The sequence below is a fragment of the Scyliorhinus canicula genome, chromosome 28, assembly GCF_902713615.1.
Source record: "Scyliorhinus canicula chromosome 28, sScyCan1.1, whole genome shotgun sequence".
NCBI classification, from domain to species: domain Eukaryota; kingdom Metazoa; phylum Chordata; class Chondrichthyes; order Carcharhiniformes; family Scyliorhinidae; genus Scyliorhinus; species Scyliorhinus canicula.
The window spans coordinates 452,293-476,224 of NC_052173.1; the positions used below are offsets into that span (position 1 = coordinate 452,293).

The 23,932-nt window shown below is 47.4% G+C and overlaps 1 protein-coding gene across 1 annotated transcript in view; it reads right to left on the minus strand.

Moving 5' to 3' along the window:
- Positions 1-19,005, minus strand: part of LOC119958190 (tensin-2-like) — a 381,277-nt gene extending 362,272 nt beyond the window's left edge. Inside the window, exon 1 of the mRNA XM_038786559.1 lies at positions 18,763-19,005. Within this exon, the coding sequence (XP_038642487.1) occupies positions 18,763-18,861 (99 nt within the window). The 5' untranslated portion in view covers positions 18,862-19,005. The remainder of the gene's footprint in view (positions 1-18,762) is intronic.
- Positions 19,006-23,932: the final 4,927 nt, after the last annotated feature.

Here is a 23,932-nt window from a genome sequence, read left to right on the forward strand (position 1 = left end):
GTTCTTGTTGCTAGAATCATCCTGGGGAATAGGACTTAACGCTGAAGAATCTCTTTGTTGACCTGCAGAATTCTGATTTCAAGGTATTCGTTTGCCGCCTCTTTAATAAGGATGCAGGGAGTCCACAGAGAGTAAAACAAAAAACAAAGTTTTATTTACATAAACGATATGTATACTGCCCGGCGGATCCCTACCTGGTTCCTGCTGATGTTGGTGCCTTACTGGCCGACCATATACACAGGAGTTCATCGAGATACCCTGCCCCTAGTGGGGGAGCTCAAACACCGCAAGGAGCACAGGGAAGATAAGCATTCCCACTCTGTAGGTTCCGTGTGTGATATTACAGCCTCCTTAACAACTGATGGCTTTTGTTTCAATTTAGACTTCAGAAAGTCCAATGGTGCAACTGGGAACAATGGTCAATGGTCATTGGCTTACTACACAAGATTATTAAGGGGGATTTAAAGGCACAGATCTTCATTAAAACACCGCCTCACCCTTGTGATCAAAAGGTCAGTGGAACAGAATTCCACCATTACTAGATACTCCATTGCAGAATTATCCTCACAGCAGCATTCTTTGAGCTGGAGGGAGTCAATACCAATGGCGCACCAATTCTTACCTCAGTGAGGAGCTAGGATCTGAAATCCTAGGGGCGGCACGGTGGGTAACACTGCTGCCTCACAGCGCCAGGGTCCCAGGTTCGATTCCCTGCTGGGTCACTGTCTGTGCGGAGTCGGCACGTTCTCCCCGTGTCTGCGTGGGCTTCCTCCGGGTGCTCTGGTTTCCTCCCACACAGTCCAAAGATGTGCTGGTTGGGTGAATTGGCCATGATAAATTGCCCCTTAGCACCTAAACGGCTAAGGGATTGGCTGGGGATGTGGGCCTAGGTAGGGTGGTCTTTCATAGGGTCGGTGCTGACTTGATGGGCCGAATGGCCTCCTTCTGCACTGTAAATTCTATGATTCAATATGCTGCCAGAGAGTGTGATGGAGACAGATTCAATCAAAGCTTTCAGAAAGGGAATTGGATAATTACCTGAAGAGAAAGAAATTGCAAGGCTACGGGGGAAAGGCAGGGGTGGGAGGGCGGTCTGCGGTGCAGCAGTGGGACTAGGCGAGTTGCTCTTACAGGGTCCAACAGAGACATGATGGGCCAAATGGCCTTCTTCTGTGCTGTAACCATCCTATGTTGCTATCATTCTCCCTCATGTCAGGGCTCGCAGGGATTTCAATCACTTGGTTGTAAATTTATCTTTTGGCTACCCCAACAATCACACTTGGTAGGAATTCTCAGCAAAGGGCTTGATGCGAGTGAAATTAGCCCTGCAAGTTGTTTTTCTCCCGAGCATTAGTGACAATGAGCTTCAGAGATTGGTATGTTTGTGTCACAGTGCTCAATAAAAAGAGCAGGATGCCTGTGCCAAATACTGACTGCGACTGGTAATAATGTTAACTTTTCATCACCACGCCTTCTGTCTATTTGGTGTCTCCAATGGCATGGGAAGCCAAACCACCAGTCATCATCATTCCCATTGCGATACTTTGTATAGATAGATAGAGAAATACAGCACGATGTTGCGCCGAACTTTTGTCCTAGGTTAATCATAGAATTTTGGACAATTTATCATGGCCAAACCACCCAACCTACACATCTTTGGACCGTGGGAGGAAACCGGAGCACCCGGAGAAAACCCACGCACACACGGGAAGGATGTGCAGACTCCACACAGACAGTGACCCAAGTCGAAATCGAACTTGGGACCCTGGAGCTGTGAAGCAATTGTGCTATCCACAATGCTACCGTGCTGCCCTTAAGAAGTTAACCTACACTCCATTATTCTACCCTAATCCATGTACCTATCCAATAGCCGCTTGAGTGGTCTTGCCTCACACACACAAGTGAAAGTTGAAGTTTGGGTCTCTGGTGTTTGGGTTTCCATGTCTGCGGGATATTACAGGATTCTTAAGGGGCAGGGGGAGCGACCAGAAGTCGTGGTGCACATAGGCACCAACGACAGAGCTAAGAAAAGGGATGAGGTTCTAAAAAGTGATTTTAGGGAGTTAGGTTGGAAGCTAAAAAGCAGGACGAGCAGAGTAGTAATCTCAGGATTGCTACCGGTGCCACGTGCAAGTGAGGCAAGGAACAGAGAGCGAGTGCAGCTGAACACGTGGCTACAGGGCTGGTGCAGGAGGGAAGGCTTCAGTTATGTGGATCATTGGGATATCTTCTGGGGAAGGTGGGACCTGTACATGAAGAACGGGTTGCATCTAAACTGGAGGGGCACCAATATCCTGGGTGAGAGGTTTGCTAGAGCTCTTCAGGAGGGTTTAAACTAGTTTGGCAGGAGGGTGGGAACCAGATATATGGATCAGAGGATAGGGTAGCTGTTGAATGGGCAGAAACAGTATGCAGCAAGTCTGTGAGGTAGGATAGACAGTTGATAGGGCAAAGTTGCACTCAGTGGAATGGGTTAAAAGTGTGTCTGTTTCAATGTAAGGAGTGTCAGCAAGAAGGGAGATGAACTTAGAGCACGGATCAGTACTTGGAACTACGATGTTATGGCCATTACGGAGACATGGATTTCACAGGGGCAAGAATGGTTGTTCCGGGGTTTAGATGTTTTCAGAAGAATAGGGAGGGAGGTAACAGAGGAGGGGGAGTGGCACTGTTAATTAGGGAGTACATCACAGCTTCAGAAGAGGAAGTAGTCGAGGAGGGTTTGTCTACTGAGTGAGTATGGGTGGAAGTCAGAAACAAGAGAGGAGCAGTCACTTTTATTGGGAGTTTTCTATAGACCAGTGTTCTTCAAACTTTTTTTCCGGGGACCCATTTTTACCAACCGGCCAACCTTTGGGACCCAACCCGGCCGACCTTCGCGACCCATGCCGGCCGACCTGCGCGACGCACCATTTTCTCTTACCTTGTTTGCTGCTGACAAAAATGGAGGAAATGGTTTTGGGTCCCTTTGGCCCTCGTACACGCTCCTCCAATGGAACCTGTTAGATGAAGGTGAAGCCTTCCGGTGGCAGAAAGTATGGAGTCTCCATCTGTCCAAAGTTCTGAATTTTTTTCTGTTAAGTTTTATCAAATAAACCCCCCCCCCCCCCCCCCCAAACATGTAAAAAAAAAATGAATAAAACCCCCCCCCGAACTTGTAAAAAGAATAAAATAAATGAAAAAAATAAAAATTAAATGAAAATAAATAAATACAAACCACTACAGAACTTGGAAAACAAAAAGCTACAACCGTTTAGAAAAATAGCAGTCGCACTGCGCATGCGTGCCCAATTTGCGCATGCGCACCGATCATCATGCGCGCATGCGCAATGCGGCCAAATTTTTTTTGACATGTTCCTGGCCGCTTGCAGCCGGCGTTATGAAAAGCCAGCTGCTGCGCAGGGATTGACGCGATAGGGAGCGCCGCGAACAGCGGCTCCGTGACCCTCCCGACACCCTCCCGCAATCCACCCGCGGGTCGCACCCCCGACTTTGAAGAACACTGCTATAGACACCCCAATAGCAGCAGAGAGATAGGGGAACAAATTGGGCAGCAGATCTTGCAAAGGTGCAGAAGTACAGTTGTTGTCATGGGTGACATCAACTTCCCTGATATTAACTGGAACCTCTTTACTACAAATGGTTTGGATGGTGCAGATTTTATCAGGTGTCTACAGGAAGGATTCCTGACTCAATATGTAGATAGGTCGACTAGGGGGGAGGCCATATTGGACTTGGTGCTTGGCAATGAACCAGGCCAGGTGTCAGATATCTCGGTGGGAGATCATTTCGGTGACAGTGACCACAACTCCCTTGACCTTTACCATAGTCATGGAGAGGGATAGGAACAGACAGTATGGGAAGATATTTAATTGGGGGAGGGAAATTATACTGCTATTAGACAGAAGCTGAGGAGCATAAATTGGGAACAGATGTTTTCAGCGAAATGCACAACAGTAATAGAACATAGAACAGTACAACACAGAACTGGTCCTTCGGCCCTCGATGTTGTGCCGAGCATTGTCCGAAACCAAGATCAAGCTATCCCACTCCCTGTCATTCTGGTGTGATCCATGTGCCTATCCAATAACCGCTTGAAAGTTCCTAAAGTGTCCAACTCCACTATCACAACAGGAAGTCCATTCCACATCCTAACCACTCTCTGAGTAAAGAGCCTACCTCGGACATCCCTCCTATATCTCCCACCCTGAATCTTATAGTTATGCCCCCTTGTAACAGCAATATCCACCTGAGGAAATAATCTCTGAACGTCCACTCTATCTATCCCCCTCATCATCTTATAAACCTCGACTAAGTTGCCTCTCATCCTCCTCCGCTCCAAAGAGAAAAACCCTAGCTCCCTCAACCTTTCCTCATAAGACCTATCCTGCAAACTAGGCAGCATCCTGGTAAATCTCCTTTGCACCCTTTCCAATGCTTCCACATCCTTCCTATAATGAGGTGACCAGAACTGCTCACAATACTCCAAATGTGGTCTCACCAGGGTCATGTATAGTTGCAGCATAACCCGCGGCACTTCAACTCAAGCCCCCTGTTAATAAACGCTAACACACTATAAGCCTTCTTCACGGCTCTATCCACTTGAGTGGCAACCTTCAGAGATCAGTGGACATGAACCCCAAGATCTATCTGTTCCTCCACATTCCTCAGAACCCTGCCGTTGACCCTGTAATCCGCATTCAAATTCTTTCTACCAAAATGAATCACCTTGCACTTATCAGGGTTAAACTCCATCTGCCATTTTTCGGCCCAGCTCTGCATCCTATCAATGTCTCTTTGCAGCCTACAACAGCCCTCCACCTCATCCACTACTCCACCAATCTTGGTGTCATCAACAAATTTACTGACCCACCCTTCAGCCCCCTCCTCCAAGTCATTGATAAACATCACAAATAGCAGAGGACCCAGCACTGATCCCTGTGGTACACCGCTGGTAACTGGTCTCCAGTCTGAAAATTTTCCATCCTCCACCACCCTCTGTCTTCTATGTGATAGCCAGTTACTTATCCAATTGGCCAAATTTCCCTCTATCCCACACCTCCTTACTTTCTTCATGAGCCGACCATGGGGAATCTTATCAAACACCTTACTAAAATCCATGTATACGACATCAGCTGCTCTACCTTCATCTACACACTTAGTTACCTCCTCAAAGAATTCAATCAAATTTGTGAGGCAAGACTTACCTTTCACAAATCCGTGTTGACTATCCCGGATTAAGCTGCATCTTTCCAAATAGTCATAAATCCTATCCTTCAGGACCTTTTCCATTAACTTACCAACCACCGAAGTAAGACTAACCGGCCTATAATTACCAGGGTAATTCCTATTCCCTTTCTTGAACAGAGAAACGACATTCGCCACCATCCAGTCCTCTGGCACTACCCCCGTGGACAGTGAGGACCCAAAGATCAAAGCCAAAGGCTCTGCAATCTCATCCCTTGCCTCCCAAAGAATCCTTGGATATATCCCATCTGGCCCAGGGGACTTGTCGACCCTCAAGTTTTTCAAAAATGCTAATACATCCTACCTCAGAACGTCTACCTCCTCCAGCCTACCTGCCTGTATCACACTCTCATCCTCAAAAACATGGCCCCTCTCCTTGGTGAACACTGAAGAAAAGTATTCATTCAACGCCTCTCCTATTTCTTCTGACTCCATGCACAAGTTCCCACTACTGTCCTTGACTGGCCCTATCCTCACCCTGGTCATTCTTTTATTTCTCACACAAGGGTAAAAAGCCTTGAGGTTTTCCTTGATCCGACCCGCCAAGGACTTCTCATGCTCATTCCTTGCTACGTTGTAACCCTCCTTACATACTCTTCCTTTTTCCTCTTGACAAGACATTCAACCTCTTTTGTGAACCATGGTTCCCTCACACGGCCATTTCCTCTCTGCCTAACAGGGACATACCTATCAAGGACACGCAGTATTTGTTCCTTGAACAAGCTCCACTTTTCATTTGTGCCTTTCCCTGACAGTTTCTGTTCCCACCTTATGCTCCCTAATTCTTGCCTAATCGCATCATAATTACCCCTCCCCCAATTATAAACCTTGCCCTGCCGTATGGCCCTATCCCTCTCCATTGCAATAGTGAAAGACACCGAATTGTGGTCACTAAGGTCATCCAGGAATAAAACTTCACCTTAAACAACTTTCAAATCACGTCCCTCTCCCACCAACTTCACAAGTGGAGGATGGATTTAAAAATAGTGGCTCTCTCTCTTAATGTGGGGGTTGTTTCAGGAGCACATGCTGCGAGTGCTGGAAAGTTTTGTCCCACTGAGACGAGGAAGGAATGGTGAGGTGAAGGAACCTTGGATGACAAGAGAAATGGAGCTTCTAGTCAAGAGGAAGAAGGAAGCTTACGTAAGGTTGAGGAAGCAAGGATCTGGCACGGCTCTAGGGGTTGCAAGGTAGCCAGGAAGGAACTCAAAAATGGACTGAGGCGAGCTCGAAGGGGGCATGAAAAAGCCCTGGCGGGAAGGATTAGGGAAAACCCCAAGGCATTCTACACTTATGTGAGAAATAAGAGGATGATCAGAGTGAGAGTAGGGCCGATCAGGGATAGTGGAGGGAACTTGCGCCTAGAGCCTGAAGAGGTGGGGGAGGCCCTAAATGAATATTTTGCTTCAGTATTCACTGGAGAGAGGGACCTTGTTGCTCGTGAGAACAGTATGAACCAGGTTAATAGGCTCGAACAGGTTGATATTAAGAAAGTGGATATACTGGAAATTTTGAAAAGCATCACATGGGCAGCACGGTGGCGCAGTGGTTAGCACTGCTGCATCACAGCGCCGAGGTCCCAGATTCGATCTCAGCTCTGGGTCACTGTCCGTGTGGAGTTTGCACATTCTCCCCGTGTTTGTGTGGGTTTTGCCTCCACAACCCAAAGATGTGCAGAGTAGGTGGATTGGCCACGGTAAATTGCCCCTTAATTGGAAAAAATGATTTGGGCACTCTAAATTTTTTTTTTTTAATTTTGAAAAGTATCAAGATAGATAAGTCCCCTGGGCCCGACGGGATATACCCAAGGTTTCTACGGGAAGCGAGGGAGGAGATTGCTGCGCCGTTGGTAATGATCTTTGCATCCTCACTCTCCATTGGAGTAGTACCAGATGATTGGAGGGAGGCGAATGTTGTTCCCCTGTTCAAGAAAGGGAATAGGGAAATCTCTGGGAATTACAGTCAGTCTTACATCTGTGGTGAGCAAAATACTGGAAAGGATTCTGAGAGATGGGATTTATGATTATTTAGAAAAACATAGTTTGACTAAAGATAGTCAGCATGGCTTTGTGAGGGGCAGGTCATGCCTCACAAGCCTCATTGAATTCTTTGAGGATGTGATGTGACACATTGATGAAGGTCAGGCAGTGGATGTGGTGTATATGGATTTCAGCAAGGCTGTTGATAAGGTTCCTCATGGTAGGCTCATTCAGAAAGTTCTGGGGCATGGGATACAGGGAAATTTGGCTCTCTGGATACAGAATTGGCTGGCCGAAAGAAGACAGCGAGTGGTGGTGGATGGAAAGTATTCCGCCTGGAGGTCGGTGACCAGTGGTGTCCCGCAGGGATCTGTTCTGGGACCTCTGCTCTTTGTGGTTTTTATAAATGACTTGGATGAGGAAGTGGAAGGGTTGGTTAGTAAGTTTGCCGATGACACGAAGGTTGGTGGAGTTGTTGATAGTGTTGAGGGCTGCTGCAGGTTACAACCGGACATTGACAGGATGCAGAGCTGGGCTGAGAAGTGGCAGATCCGGAGTTCAACCTAGATAACTGTGAAGTGATTCATTTTGGAAGGTCGAATTTGAATGCTGAATACAGAGTTAAAGGCAGGATTCTTGGAAGTGTGGAGGAAGAGAGAGATCCTGAGGTCCACGTACATAGATCCCTCAAAGTTGCCACCCAGGTTTATAGGGTTGTTAAGAAGGCATATGGTGTGTTGGTTTTCATCAACAGGGGGATTGAATTTAAGAGCCACGAGGTTTTGCTGCAGCTTTATAAAACTCTAGTTAGACCACACTTCTGGTCGCCTCATTATAGGAAGGATGTGGATGCTTTGAAGAGGGTGCAGAGGAGATTTACCAGGATGCTGCCAGGACTGGAGGACATGACTTATGAAGAAAGGTTGAGGGAGCTCGGGCTTGATAGAGGTGTACAAGGTGATGAGAGGCATGGATAGAGTGGATAGCCAGAGACCTTTCTCCAGGGTGGAAATGGCTGTCACGAGGGGACATAATTTTAAGGTGATTGGAAGAAGGTATAGGGGAGATGTCAGAGGTCGGTTCTTTACACAGAGAGTGGTGGGTGTGTGGAATGCACTGCCAGCAGAGGTGGTGGAGTCAGAGTCATTAGGGACATTTAAGCGACTCTTGGACAGGCACATGGGCAGCAGTAAATTGAAGGGGTGTAGGTTAGGTTGATCTTAGATTAGGATAAATGGTCGGCACAACATCGTGGGCTGAAGGGCCTTACTGTGCTGTACTGTTCTATGTTCTACGTTCTATTAGTCGGTATTGTCATGGAGCACAAAAACTTCAGGTGGCTGACCACACTGAGAAACTTGAATCATTGCTGCTGCCAGAGCATGTCTTTGCTGTGGCTTTTGAAAGCCAAGAGGGTGGAGGAGAAAATGTGTTAAAAAAAAATAAAACGTCGTCCTCTCCACCTTAAGGGGGGATATTTTAATTGGCTCCTTTTCAAATACACTCACTTGCCAATGTCAGGTCTCACAGCCAGGAATGATCTACTTGGCTGATAGACTCAATGGGACCAACTCCAGCCATCCACCATGGAGAGGAGCAGAGACCAGCTTTCCAGCCTGGGTCCTGGTAACAATGAAAAAGGTTCATCTTGAGCAATATTTCAAGTTCAAGCATGACCGCAACAACAACTTGTATTTATATAGCACCTTTAACATGATAGAATGTCCAAAGACACTTGACATGAGCAGTTTGCAGACCAAATTAGGTCACAAAAGAGGATAGTAGGTCAGATGACTAAATACTTAGTCACAGAGTTTAAAGAGTGTCTTAAAGGAAGAGAGAGAGCTTTAAGAGGGTTAGGGAGCTTAGGGCCCCAGGCAACTGAAGGCACGGCCGTAAACAGCAGAGCGATTAAAATCAGAGAGCTCAAGAGGCCTGAAATAGAGAAGCAGGGATCGCAGAGGGTTGTGGGGCTGGAGGAGATTTAAGAGAGAGGGAGAGGGTAAGGCCATGGATGGGTTTGAAAACAAGGATGGGAATTTTAAAACTGGGGTGCTGTTTGACGGGGAGCCAGCGTGGGTCAATGAGCACAGAAGTGAATGTTTTGCTGCAAATTAAGACAAGGGCAGCGTTAAGGCCTCAGATTCCCCCAGAGCACAAGCAGACACGATCAGCTAAATTTAGTGAAGCATTAAGTGAGGTTGGGCCTTTGTTTCTCTCAGCATTCTTTTCTAGATCTTTGTTATATTAGCAAATTCAATTCGCAATAGGGGGTGCTCTATAAATGTAACCAATACAGACAAACGAGAAGGCACCCTGTGTCTCCAATAACAACGAGGACTAATCTCCCTCTCCAATTTATTGCTATAGGCCTGCCAGACCTCAAACTCTACTGGGAACCATGAGCAATTACCTCACATAAATAAAACCCAATTTTCATCTTGAAAATCTACATTGTCTGTTCAGCACATGTTAAAAACTCAAAAGAGATGTGACCTTTGCCCTGTCTGACAGGCACTGGTGACAAACTGTTTTAATTCTTTCCAGGCCACTAAATATTTGAAGACATATTTACACTTCCATTGTTACGGGAATTTAGATTGTTCAAGACAAACTTCATTACCAAACAAAGCCACAGAAATCAATTATATTTTTCAACACAAGTAAAAACAAAGATTGTGACGGGGTTATATGAGTCAGTTACGTCTGGGTCGTGATTTTCTTTTTTACTTGTTGGCATTTGTAAGAATGCTTTTTTTAATACACTTTTTTTCTTCACTTTTATAGATCAGAGAGGGTTACACAGAGTTCTGAATTTCTTTAATGTGGTCAAAACAGCTGTAGGGTTAATGCCACGTCACTTAAGAGTGCCAATTGTTACAGTCCAAGAATCCATCAGCAGCTATAGTCAAAGCTCACTCTCACTGAATGAGATGAAGAGGCATATACCAATAAGCCAAAAAAAAAAGCCTGCTCCTCATAGCATGGTATTTGTCAGACAGACAGACATCAATGGCTCCACATCGGCAGAGCTGCAGAAGCTTTCCCCCTATGTGAATGCTTTCCGTGCTTCAAGAGCCACTGGCAAGTGTATGAGCTGAGGTCCACTGGGTTAGCAATCAAATCCCACTGATTTGACTGTTGACACATGCAGGGCAAAATTCCCCACCTTTCCAGAGAACGGAGGTGTCTTATTCCACATTACCTGTACTGCCGTTAGCTAGTCCCATTAGGGGGTGTAATGGCCCTCAGAGGAGCTCTGAACCTGCCTCAGTAGTGACGGAAGCTCCTTGAGCAAATGTTTCATTCTTTAGAGCTAAAGGGTTATTTCACTGCTAATCAAAGTGAGGGATGCTATAGTGCTGGAGAATGGAACCATTTCACAATTTGGGCCCCCATTTTGTCAGATCTGCTGCTCAAAACGTCACAAAGTATAACACAGAAACAGGCCAATCAGCCCAACTGGTGCATGCTGGTGTTTCTGTTCCACTTGAGCCTCTGCCCACTCCCCTCTTCATCTCACCGCATCAACATATCCTGCGAGACCTTATCACGCCTCCTAATACTGCTCATCCTTATCACACCCAATAAATACACCGCTGCACGATTTGCCTCAATAACTCCTTATTGTGAGTTCCATGTTCTAACCACTCTCTGGGTAAAGACATTTCTTCTGAATTCCCCGATTAGATTTATTTGTGACTGTCTTATATTGATGGCCCCTATAGTTTTTGATCTCATCCACAAGTGGAAACATCTCCAGCACATCTACCCTACCTTTCATAATTTTGAAGACCTCGGCCTTCTCTTTCCCAGAGAAAAGAACTTCAGCCTGTTCAGTATTCCTCGACAGTTAAAACCTCTCAGCTAGGGTAGCACGGTGGCAGCGGTTCACACTGCTGCCTCACGGCGCCGAGGTCCCAGGTTCGATGTCGGCCCTGGGTCACTGTCTGTGTGGAGTTGACACATTCTCCCCGTGTCTGCATGGGTCTCACCCCCACAACCCAAAGATGTGCAGGATAGGTGGATTGGCCACGCTAAATTGAAAAAAAAAGAATTGGGTACCCTTAATTTTTATAAAAAGAAAAGAAACCGCTCACTTCCAGTATGATGATGGCCAGAAGATAAAGAACACACTACTCTTCTTCAAAAGGAAAACGGGTATGGTATTCTTTATATGCAACTGTGTCAGCAGACACGGCCTCATCTGAAACATGGCATTAACAACAATACAGGACCTCCCTCAGTCCTGGACTGAAGCATCAACCCCTAGATTATGCACTCAATCCCTGGATATTTTACCTAAATACTTTAAATATTCAAAAAAAATCAAGACTCAAACTTGATGACTAATATGTTAAAGTTTAGCAAAGTTCGGATTCTGTAGACCATTCTGATGATACCACCTAAAATGGCCATGCAAAGTGAAGGGTTAAAGTAGGTTAGTCAACAGACAGCCATCACATTCAGCTGACAGCTGTTTGACCTGTGGAGTGCTACATCCTGCTTCCAGTGAACTGGAGGAAAGAGCTAAAGTTGAAACATGATTTGTAGCTTCTCCCTCGCACAGACAGATTGGCAAATATTATTGAGGTTCAAAACAGTCCATGTCAACTCCCCGCCCCCATTATGTAAAAGAAAATGTAAATTATCAGAGGACATTTCATCGTCTCTGCTGCTCTGAGACAGCGAGTAAGAGCTCCTGAGGTTTTACTCTCTCTGGTGCTAAGTTGTGATGTTTTAAGTCCTTGAAAATGATTTGAATTTTAATTGTGTCTCTGTCCAAAATGTTCGGCATTTTAAATCTGGTTTTATTTCAACAGACGACTGTACATAATTACCGTCAACAATTAAAATCCTTCAGCCGAGAGGCATTCCTTTATGGAAACATTTTTATGAACACCCAGAGTTTAGTTAAATATTGATTTTATTGAACACTTGTGGTGCATATGTGACTCATTAGAAAGGAGAGTGCTAGCCCTTTGACAGGATGTTGGGTCACACATGTTTAGATCTATATTACCCTGAACTCCACTCTTCTCAAGAGTGGAGATGATTTTCTGCAGGTTTTATAACGAAAACTAGTCTGGCTCCCGCCCCGAACAGTTGGAAACATGCTGTGATGAAAAAAAAAGATTAATTTGGAAGCGGTTTGTTTTACAACAGGGCAGCTGTCTTTCTTGAAAAAGAATGCTCACTGAACCATTTTTCTACCATCAAAGAATTGAGGCAGGACTGAGCGCTGACATGATCAGGGTTATCATGACACATGTTTGTAAGCAGGCAGGTTATTGTGAGCTGGAACACCCTGCCTGAAAGGGCGCGTGGATGCAGATTTGGTCGTGATTTTTCAAAAGAAAATTAGATAACCAGGCTATGGGAAAAGGGCAGGAGTGGGATTAATCAGTCAACTGGACCAAAGAGACAGCACAGGCATGATGGGCTGATTGGCTGTATCGTTCTGAGATTCTATGAAATAAAAAATAATATGCTAGACACTTGTTTTTAAATTCTTTCTTGTGTGGATTTTTTCTGGCAAGGAATGTTGGACGATCTGGAACTCTTTCCATATCAGGCACTCATTGCCAGCATCAAGCACTCCCACATGGGTTAGATCAGGCATTGTCAAACTTGGGGCGCGGCCCACGGGAGGGTGACGGAGCCGTCTTTTACGGCGCTCCCGATCGCGCAAATCCGCGCGCAACAGCTGCAGCAGCCGGCTTTTAATAATGCCGGCTGCGAGCGGCCTTCAAAATGGCCAGGAACATATAAAAAAAATTTGGCCGCACTGCGCATGTGTGCCTGATCATCGGTGCACATGCGCAAACCTATGCGCAGTGCGGCCGCATTTGTGGTCACAGCCTTTTTTGTTCAAGTTCGGGGGGCCAAAGGAACAAAAGGACCATTGGGGCCAAAGGGACCCAAAACCATTTCCTCCATGTTTGTCAGCAACAGACAAGGTAAGAGAAAATGGTGGGTCGCGCAGGTCAGCCGGCGTGGGTCCCGGAGGTTGGCCGGTTGGTAAAAATGCGTTCCCGGAAAAATAGTTTGAAAAACACTGGGTTAGATGTAAAGTGAAGCTACCTCTACTTCAAGATTAGGCCTCTCATCCAACAACAGAAGAATGGCAGCTGTTGCGCCAGTGTCGCACTTATCCATTTTCCACACCAGCCATCTTGTGATCTCGTTTACCAACTGCCTTACAACCAGCTATCAAAGATAGTCTTGGGCTGAAATCTAACTCGGGTCCCAATCTGGATTAAGTTAACTGTTTTCAACTGAGCCAATGAACGGTGAAAGGCATGGGGTGGTGAGGTGAACAGGCTTGGGTCCCTGTTCCTGATGGCTGTCCAATGGAAACACTGGGGAAAGCCAGAATTGGACCATGCATTAAGGCCCCACAAACATCCCGTCAACCACTAGACTCAGAAGAACAGCATTTGGGTGACTAATACCAAAACAATTATTCTGGGCCTGGGAAGCTTGAGCCTACATTCCTGTTTAAATAATTAAATTGAATACAAAATCATAGGGACTGCACTCAAATCCACAGAACTGGTTTCCCACCACCAGCCATCTTGTGGTCCCATTGACCAACTGCCTTACAACCAGCTATCAAAGATAGTCTTGTTTCCCACCACTATTAAAATAAAGATCGGAAGGGAAAGGTGAAAGAGACATTCAATTGCAAGGATTTCAAGCCAGACAGTCTGCAAGCCCTAACTTCTATCTCAGGGCTATGATGTAGTATGCACATGTCTCCTTTGCATTGAGCGGTGTTTTATTGCTCTGTGTGTTACAACAGTACTTGATTTAAGTGCACAAATCCATGCTGACACATCAGTTCAGCACTGAGGGAGTACTGCACTGCTGGAGCTGGGTGCTATCTTTCAGATGAGACATTAAAACGAGGCCCCATCTGCTCTCTCAGGTGAATGTTAAAGATCCCATGGCACTAGAAGAGCAAGGGAGTTCTTCCCTGGCCAATATTTATTCTTCAGTCAACCTCACTAAAAACAGATTATCTAGGTCATCATCACGTTGCTGTCTGTGGGAGCTTGCTGTGTGCAAATTTATTACGTTTCCTACATTACTACACCTCAAACACACTTCATTGACTGTAAAGGGGTTTGGGATGTGACGACACTATATAAATACAAGTCTTACTTTTAGTCAATAATTACAACAATCACATCACGAACCAAACATGAAAAAAATGGAGCAACGGTCACAGGATATGGTCATGGAAGGCAATATCTAAATGCAAGTCTTTCTTGCAATATATACATTATGTTCAATATATACTGAAAACTCTCAGTATATAGGTTAACAGCCATCCCCTGCATGTGTTTCAGCCATTGCTTTACGTTACACTTGGACATGAGCAAAGTCTGAATTTCAAAACTCATTGAATGGCTCAGGTTGCACCCTGGGGCAGGCTGGTTTGTTTGTAAAGCTGGATATGAATCCTAGTGTCTGTAAAAGGTCTGGGGAGGGCATTGCTTCCCATTTCAGATGCAGTCCAATGTGGTGACTGAGAACAGTTTTGAATAAACTATTTCCATGTTAAATTATGAAGTTAAATTGCTGCCTATGCTTTTTATCGATATTTAAAATTTGTGACTGCGTACCCTTCCCATTTACTTTTATCATTCTAACTTCCTACATTTACAATGGAAACTGGGGGCCCGATCTAACTAAATAGGAACAGAGACCAATAGTGAGCACGTTTACCCAGTATTTCCCGGTGCTCGCAGCGCTGAGAAACACCCCGCTATCGAACGCCCATCTGGTTAGATATGGGGCTTCTGCGGGGAACGTGCGCCCAAGGCCGCACTCAACCGCGTTTTCTACACTGAAGAGCTCCGCTCGCCGGACCTCCTCAATGCAGCGAGAGATCGAGACGCGATTTTTAAATGCCAGTGTTCCTATCTCTCAAGCTCTGGACCCAACCCCCGAATGCCCCCCCAAGCCCCAACTCACTAGAAGGGGGTCCCTGCGCCACCCCCCCCCCCCCCCCGCCCATCACCACCACGCACAAAATGTCAGCTTGGCATAGAGGGGCAACATGATAGTACAGTGGTTATCACTGCTGCCTCACAGTGCCAGGGACACTGGTTGATTCCAGCCTTGGGTGACTGTGTGGAGTTTGCGTTTTCTCCGTGTCTAGGTGGGTTTCCTCTGGGTATATCCAAACATGTGCTGGTTAGGTGGATTGGCCATGATAAATTGCCCCTTAATATCCAATGGTGCAGGTTTCGTGGGGTTACAGGGATAAGGAAGGGGGGAATGGGTCTAGGTAGGGTACACTTTCAGAGGGTCATTGCAGTCATGACGGGCCGAATGGCCTCCTTCTGTACTGCAGGGGCCCTATGGTACCCTGGCACTGCCAGCTTGGCAGTGCCACCTGGGCATCAGGGTGCCAGGCTGGCAGTGCCAGGGTACCACCCTGCCCAGAGGGCAAGCATCTGGGGGCTTCCAATCTCCTGGGAGACCCCCACAAGTGCCATTCTGTCCAGTCCCCATTTGTGGGAGACCAGTACTGAACAGCACTTGCCCAAGGTCTCCAAGTTGAAGGGAATAGATCCCAACGTCTTGGTTACCTCAGGGAACAGCATATTAGAGTGAGACTAGCTGTTTCACTCGAATCTGCAGATTTTCCAAAAATATCTACAGAGGAAGGTTGTTCAATTAGTCTGCCTGACCTCAGGATGTGTCCTTTTAAAGCAATTACACGTTGTGGCCATAGAGGGCAGGCGAGAGGGCTCAGATACACAGACACTCTTCAACCGTATCACATTGAAGGGCATCATCAGCCCTCTGTCTTCATAACCCCCGAGCCTCCTCTGGTGCGCCAGCATCAGGTCTAAAGCCCACAAAGCTCTGCAACCCAACATTTATTCAGACCCGATACCGGGAACAAGGGGCATCGTCTCCCTTCCTTGGAGTCACAATTAAAGGAGGCATGGTTCCCACCTCCAGAGGTGAAAGCAGCACCAAAGGTAATTAAAAAAAACATTTAGAGTACCCAATTCATTTTTTCCAATTAAGGGGCAATTTAGCGTGGTCACCCCACCTAGCCTGCACATCCTTGGGTTGTGGGGGGCAAAACCCATGCAAACACAGGGATAATGGGCAAACTCCACACAGAGAAGTGACCTAGAGCCGGGATCGAACCTGGGACCTCGGCGCCGTGAAGCAGCTGTGCTAACTGCGCCACCATGCTGCCCTACCAAAGGTAAATTAACAAGTGTCTTCAAGACAGAGATAGATAGGTTCATGATTAATAAGGGGTTAAAGAGCAGTACAGCACAGAACAGGCCCTTCGGCCCTCAATGTTGTGCCGAGCTTTGTCCGAAACCAAGATCAAGCTATCCCACTCCGGCATTCTAGTGTGCTCCATGTGCCTATCCAATAACCGCTTGAAAGTTCCTAAAAGTGTCTGACTCCCACTATCACAGCAGGCAGTCCATTCCACACCCTAACCACTCTCTGAGTAAAGAACCTACCTCGGACATCCCTCCTATATCTCCCACCCTGAACCTTATAGTTATGCCCCCTTGTAACAGCTACATCCACCCGAGGAAATAGTCTCTGAACGTCCACTCTATCTATCCCCCTCATCATCTTATAAACCTCTATTAAGTCGCCTCTCATCCTCCTTTGCTCCAATGAGAAAAGCCCTAGCTCCCTCAACCTTTCCTCATAAGACCTACCCTCCAATCCAGGCAGCATCCTGGTAAATCTCCTTTGCACCCTTTCCAATGCTTCCACATCCTTCCTATAATGAGGTGACCAAAACTGCACACAATACTCCAAATGTGGTCTCACCACAGTTGCAGCATAACCCCACGGCTCTTAAACTCAAGCCCCCTGTTAATAAACGCTAACACACTATAGGCCTTCTTCACGGCTCTATCCACTTGAGTGGCAACCTTCAGAGATCTGTGGACATGAACTCCAAGATCTCTCTGTTTCTCCACATTCCTCAGAACCCTGCCTTTGACCCTATAATCCGCATTCAAATTTGTCCTACCAAAATGAATCACCTCGCACTTATCAGGGTTAAACTCCATCTGCCATTTTTCGGCCCAGCTCTGCATCCTCTCAATGTCTCTTTGCAGCCTACAACAGCCCTCCACCTCATCCACTACTCCACCAATCTTGGTGTCATCAGCAAATTTACTGACCCACCCTTCAACCCCCTCCTCCAAGTCATTGATAAACATCACAAATAGCAGAGGACCCAGCAATTATGGGGAGAAGCAGGAGAATGGGGATGAGAAAAATATCAGTCATGATTGAATGGCAGAGCAGACATGATGGGCCGAATGGCCTAATTCTGCTCCTATGCCTTGTGGTCTTATGGTCTAAATAGCAACGCATCACCCATCTAGCAATCCAGCAATATGGTTTCCTGCCCATGAATGCCCGCAAAGATCAGCAAGGCAGCCTCCTAAAGACTTTCAGGTGCCAAGAGGCACAAATTGCATTGTTCAAACTTTTGTGCAAGTTTCTGTTTGCTCAGCTGAATATCCAATGCGCTGGTGCTGTTCAATTGTCCCATGTATCGCCCATGGAGGTCAATCTCTTGTGGCCCAGCACATTACAGACATAGTGTGGGTGCAGAACGTGCACATTGATTGTCACATTGTGCAACTTCCACCGTCACCTATGAAAGCAGCACATTAGTACGCAGAACACTTTGAACAGATTATTAAGTATGTGGCCTTTCCTTGACATCGGAGGCAGTGCATTCCAGGAAGATTTGAGGAGCTCAGTGACTGTAGCCAGAAAAACATTCCCTGCATAATCAGATCACAGACTGCAAAGACTTGAACACAAATTGTTACATTTCTATTCAACATGCTTGAAGAGTCCCTGAATAAATCCTCTCAATGAGCAGCACAAAGCAAAGCACAACTTTTCCTATTTTTTTGGCATAACGTTTAGTTTTGCCTCACACTTGACACAAACTGAACGTATCAGGCTGGCGTTTGCATGAACATTAACTGGATTTAAAACTAATTCGTCCCCTCTCCAAAAGAAAAACAAATTTGCCAGAGACTTTGATGAGGGCAGCGCACCTTTAAACCACCCCCCCCTTAAACCCCCCATCAACTTCCAAAAAGCAGCAAGTTGGCTTCATCTCTTCTGCCTGTCACTTTCAGTCCCTAGTTTCTTTATTTGGCTCCTCAAGGTTACAAAGTCTGGTAAATAAAGCATTAACAATTCATGTGTTAACAGAAAACAATTACAGTTACTTGACCTTTGCCCTCCTCGCCTGGCCATACATTAAAAAGCAGAATGTTCTCAGTCAGTGTGGTTTGGATTGAAAACAAGTCTAGCAGGACGACGACAACAACAACAAAAAAAGGGGGGGGGGGGGAAGTTATTTATTCAACATGATGGTTGTCTCACTCTGTAGAAGACTGAAGGAATGCAGGGCAGGGTTACAATATGACAAGTTTCAAACATAACAGCTAACGCACTTTTTAAAATAAAAAAAGGACAGACAGGGGATGGTCTGAAATACCTTTGTGAGCCTCATTTTTTCTTCTTTCCTCCTCGCAGATTCATCTGGGGGCCCACACAGCTCCTTCCCGCAGCAACCGAGACTCAGAGCACAGCCCATGCAGCTCTCCCTCTCTCTGGTTGTGGCTCTGGTCGGACTCCCAAGGAGATGGGAGATTGTTTTTTCTCTCTCTCTCTCTCTCTCTCCTCCCCTCAGAGCAGAGTTTACTTCTTCTGGCACCGCCTCTGGATTCACCGGCAGCCCGGGTCACAGCACAACATGCCAGATGTGTCTGAACTTTCTTTTGGGGGGGGGGGGGGGGGTGGTATTCCGTTCCCCACAAACAGGTGTCAACAACTTAGCCGACTGGGAGATATGGAGCCTCAGCTCTCAGCTGCATTGACTGGAACTCGGAATTTCATAACATAACCATCAATCAAAAGAAGAAAGGATGACGACATGCTGGGAGCATTTAAATTCAATAGCGATTTTTTTTTTCCCCCCTCTCTCTTCAAATGATTATTTGAACTGGAAGAGTACAGCAAGGGAAGGCTCCCTCAACCGACTCGGTGCTGATGTGAAGAGATGCAGCTGCTCAGGGGTTTCCCGCCATTTTGCACGTGGCGCGCCGCACCTTCGGAAGGACGTCGAGGCCTTGCTGGAGAGGCTGCACCGAGGATTCACAGAACAGTGCCAAGGCGTAAAATACTTCGATTTCCTGGAGAGACGCTGGGATTGTTCTCCTCGCAGCACAGGAGGTGAAAGTGAGATGACTCATGAGGGGTTTTGGTACATCAAAATGTTTCCAATGACATGACCAGGTGGACCCAGATTTAAGGCGAATGCACCAGAGGGAACTTTTTTTAACCTGTAGCCAGTTATTCAGAATGCATCCCCTGAAAAGGTGGTGGAAGCAGTTTCAATAGTGACTTTCCAAATCCTTTTGCAGAGCTACTGGGAAAGAGCAAAGCTGGGGATGAACTCATGGCAGCATTGGCATGAGGGGCTGCATTACCTTTTTCTGTGCTCTCCCATTCTCTGATTCTATGTCCTCCCACCTCTAAGTGGCCTCTTTCTGCCTGCTCCCTTATTGCAGAGGTGTCTCCTAGCTATTCCACGTGGTGAAGACCCACCTTCTATTCCCCTCCCCACTCAATTTAGCCTCCTCCACCCCCGCAACCATCATCACTCCACCCCCCCCCCCCCCAGCACATCGCCATCCAAAACCTCTGTTTTGTGACCCCAAGGTTCACCACATGCTGAGCAACCATCCTAGAGAAAATAGAGCAGCATTGGTAGCAAGAGGCGGTTTTATTCAAAGACCCTCCATGGAGTCTCATTTGGCAGGAGCTAAACTCGGAGTATTGGCATCTTTGTACAGAAACCCTTTCTCCGGCCCATACCCTTTTCAAGGGTGCTGGCTCCCTGCTTTGAGCAGGGCCAATTGAGCATATCATTGCCATGGTCACTCCAATATCATGTTTGATATTACTGACTACAACAGAGGGAAGCTACATAACAGCAAGTTGTATTGCTTGTCGTTTGTTATCATTTCACTTCCCTAGTGGTACATAAGTCTGTTCCCATAATGCGGTTTCTTCTTGGAACAGGTTGCTAGCCTGACGCCAGAGGCTTGTAACTTGAGAGACTCCGACCCCCTGCATCGGAGTCTCTCCCACTCTTACCGCCTGCCATTGTGTTGGAAGGATTTTGCAGGCTGGTACTCAACCTATTGCCCGCATTATGAACCTATTTCCCGTGTTCTTTGGCCATCAAGTGTTGGGGTGGGACGCGTACCCGGAGCCTCTAGCTCAGAGATAGGGACTGAACCACAAGACCTGCTTGCATTTATTCAGCACCTTTAATGTAGCAATATATATCTGGGCACTTCATCACAGGAGGATTAGGAAATAAAAATTCATATCAAGCCAATTAAGGAGTTATGGGGACAGGTGACAAAAAACTTGGTCAAAGTGGGAGGCTTTGAGGAGCATCTTCCAACAGGGCAGAGAGGATTATGGAAGAAAATCTGGAGCTTGCGGCCCAGGCAGCTGAAGGCACGGTCACCAATCTTGGAGCAATTTAAAATGAGGGATGTGCAAGAGGCCAGAACTAAAGAGGGCAGAGATGTTGAAGGCTTGTAAAGCAGCATCAGGACTTTTGTATTTCCATTTATTTGAACCTGGTCAGTTAGCAAGGCTATTTGAAAATACAAAAAGCATGGCTGAGCAACGGGCATTAAGCCCATCCAACCTACTACTCCCTCTGCCTCCAAAATGAAACTTCCGAGAATCCTTGGAGGGGAATATTTTCTCTTTGCAGCTTGTGTAACACAATCTTAAAAATTTTTACAGTCAAGTTTACAATGTCACAATCTTTGATGCACAGAGGAAATCTCCAGCCCATTCCAGCCACCTTCTTTCAGTCCGCACCTCTTTCTCGCGTTCAGTTTTCCAGTGGTGTCTTCCACAGGAATTGCCATTCATGTAAAATCAGGATGTAAGAGTAGGGAAACCTGTTCAGTTTGAAGTCAGTTCTAGCTGAGCCAATAGAGCCAGGAACTAGATATTGGAGGAGCTTCTTAACATTTATAAATATAAATTTTGAGGAAAGCAAATTTTCCCTTTGCAGACAAAGCAGAAGCTCATTCAGATGGTCTGTCAGATACAGTTAGCATTATGCAAAATTACTATTGTAACTAAGCTTAAATCTTAATTTGCTCCTATGAAAATGCCCATGGGTGAAGAGAATCTTCACTGGCCACATCTTAGAGTAGAAAATCTCCAAACAAGGCGATTCGTTCCAGCTTAGTATGTGTACAGCTGCCACAGTAGCGGATACAGCAACACTGCCATTGTATAACTGTAAGGGTCAGAAGTCAATGGAAGCGGAAGGCAGGTACTGCTCCAATACAGGATGAGGAACAGGGTGACACCCAGTCTCAGGCTTCCGATGCTCAGCATCCTGCTGGCTCGCCTCCAACAACACTCAAAGAGAACTGGGAGCCCACGCTCTTTGCCGAATAACTCGTGACCTGGGAAAAACGAGAACATTCAAAAGACAGAAACATTTATTCCAACTTGAGACAAAACGTCAATCCCTAAGTGCAGACGAGAGGAGTTTTCTTTTAAATTTAGAGTACACAATTATTTTTTTTCCAATTAAGGGGCAATTTAGCGTGGCCTATCCACGCTAATTGCACATCTTTGTGTTGTGGGGTGAGACCCACACAGACATGGGGAGAATTTGCAAACCCCACACGGACAGTGACCCGGGGCCAGAATTGAACCCGGCTCCTCAGCACTGTGAAGCATCAGTGCTAACCATTGCGCCACCATGCCACCCTAGATGAGAGGAGTTGATGAAGATTAAATCCCTCAGCAGCTTTCTAAAGTTAACACTGCCAACCCACCAGCAGACCAATTTTCTTCCCTCCTCATGTTAAATATCATTCGACCAGGGCTGGTTAGTTTCAAGTAACTTTACAGCAGCGCACCCCCACAACCCCCCCCCCCCCCCCCCCCCCCATTTCCTCAATTCTCATCCTTTGTTTCCAATCTTTTGCAGATATGTTTCTCACTGCAGCATAAAGAGGTATGTGAAGCCATTACAGAGAAGAGCAGGCAAGGATGAAAATCTGTATTAACAGGATGATCAGGTAAGCTAGGGCTGTTTACAAAAAGAGAAGACTCACAAGGAACCTTAGAGAGCTCAATCGCCGGGGGCCGGCGTCAATCCCACGCCGCCGTGTCCTGAATTCTCCTGCACCGGAGATTTGGCGGGGACGGGAATCACTCCGCACCGGTCGGTGTGCCCCCCCCCCCCCCCGGCGATTCTCCGGCCCGCGATGGGCTGAAGTCCCGGCGCTGTGAAGCCTCTCCCGCCGGCGTGGATCAAACCACCCACCTTACCGGCGGGAGCAGGCGGCGCGGGCGGGCTCCGGGGTCCTGGGGGGAGCGCGGGCCGATCTGGCCCCGGGGGGTGCCCCCACGGTGGCCTGGCCCGCGATCGGGGCCCACCAATCGGCAGACGGACCTGTGCCGTGGGGGTACTCTTTTCCTTCTGCATTCACCATGGCGGAGGCGGAAGTGACCCCCTCCCCTGCGCATGCGCGGTGATGACGTCAGCAGCCGCTGACGCTCCGGCGCATGCACGGACTTGAAGTCCCTTCGGCCCCGGCTGGCGTGGCGCCAAAGGCCAGCCGGCGAAGCGCCAACCACTCCGACGCGGGCCTAGCCCCTCAAGGTTTGGGCTTGGCCCCTAAAGGTGCGGAGACGTCCGCACCTTTGGGGCGGCCCGACGCCGGAGTGGTTCACGCCACTCCATCACGCCGGGACCCCCCGCCCCGCCAGGTAGGGGAGAGTCCCGGCCATGATAACTCAATGAACAGGTAAAACCTGCAACAATAAGTTGAGGTAGCAGAACGTGATGGCATCAATGTATGGCGTGAAGATAAGTTTAGGACAGCTGGAAAGGGGAGTTATGGAGGATGATGAGGCTAGTATACTGCAGCCATTTAAATCGATAACTAGATGCTGTTACGGGAAGAGAGCAAGGTTGGTATTCTGAAATGTGTGAATCATTGGGCTGATGAGCTTTCTTTGTACAAACCATTGTCTCCAGTTGTCAGTTGGAGTAATATTACGAGTGCTGCATATCCCAACCAGGATATCTGAATTTGAGTAAAGAGATGGGGCGGGGGGTCCCGGCGTGATGGAGTGGCGTGAACCACTCCGGCGTCGGGCCACCCCAAAGGTGCGGAAGTCTCCGCATCTTTAGAGGCCAAGCCCTAACATTGAGGGGCTAGGCCCGCGCCGGAGTGGTTGGCGTCCCGCCGGCTGGCGTGGACGGCCTTTGGCACCACGCCAGCCGGAAGTCCGTGCATGCGCTGGAGCGTCAGCTGCTGCTGACGTCATCCCCGCGCATGCGCAGGGGAGGGGGTCATTTCCGCCTCCACCATGGCCAGATCGCCCCGCGTGCCCCCCAGGACCCCGGAGCCTGCTCCCGCCGGTAAGGTAGGTGGTTTGATCCACGCCGGCGGGAGAGGCTTGACTTCGGCCCATCGCGGGCCGGAGAATCGCCGGCGGGGGTACGCCGACCGGCGTGGAACGATTAATGCCCCCGCCGAATCTCCGGTTGGGTTTGGTGAAGAGGTGGTTTGATTTCATATTGTTGGAGCCATATCATACGT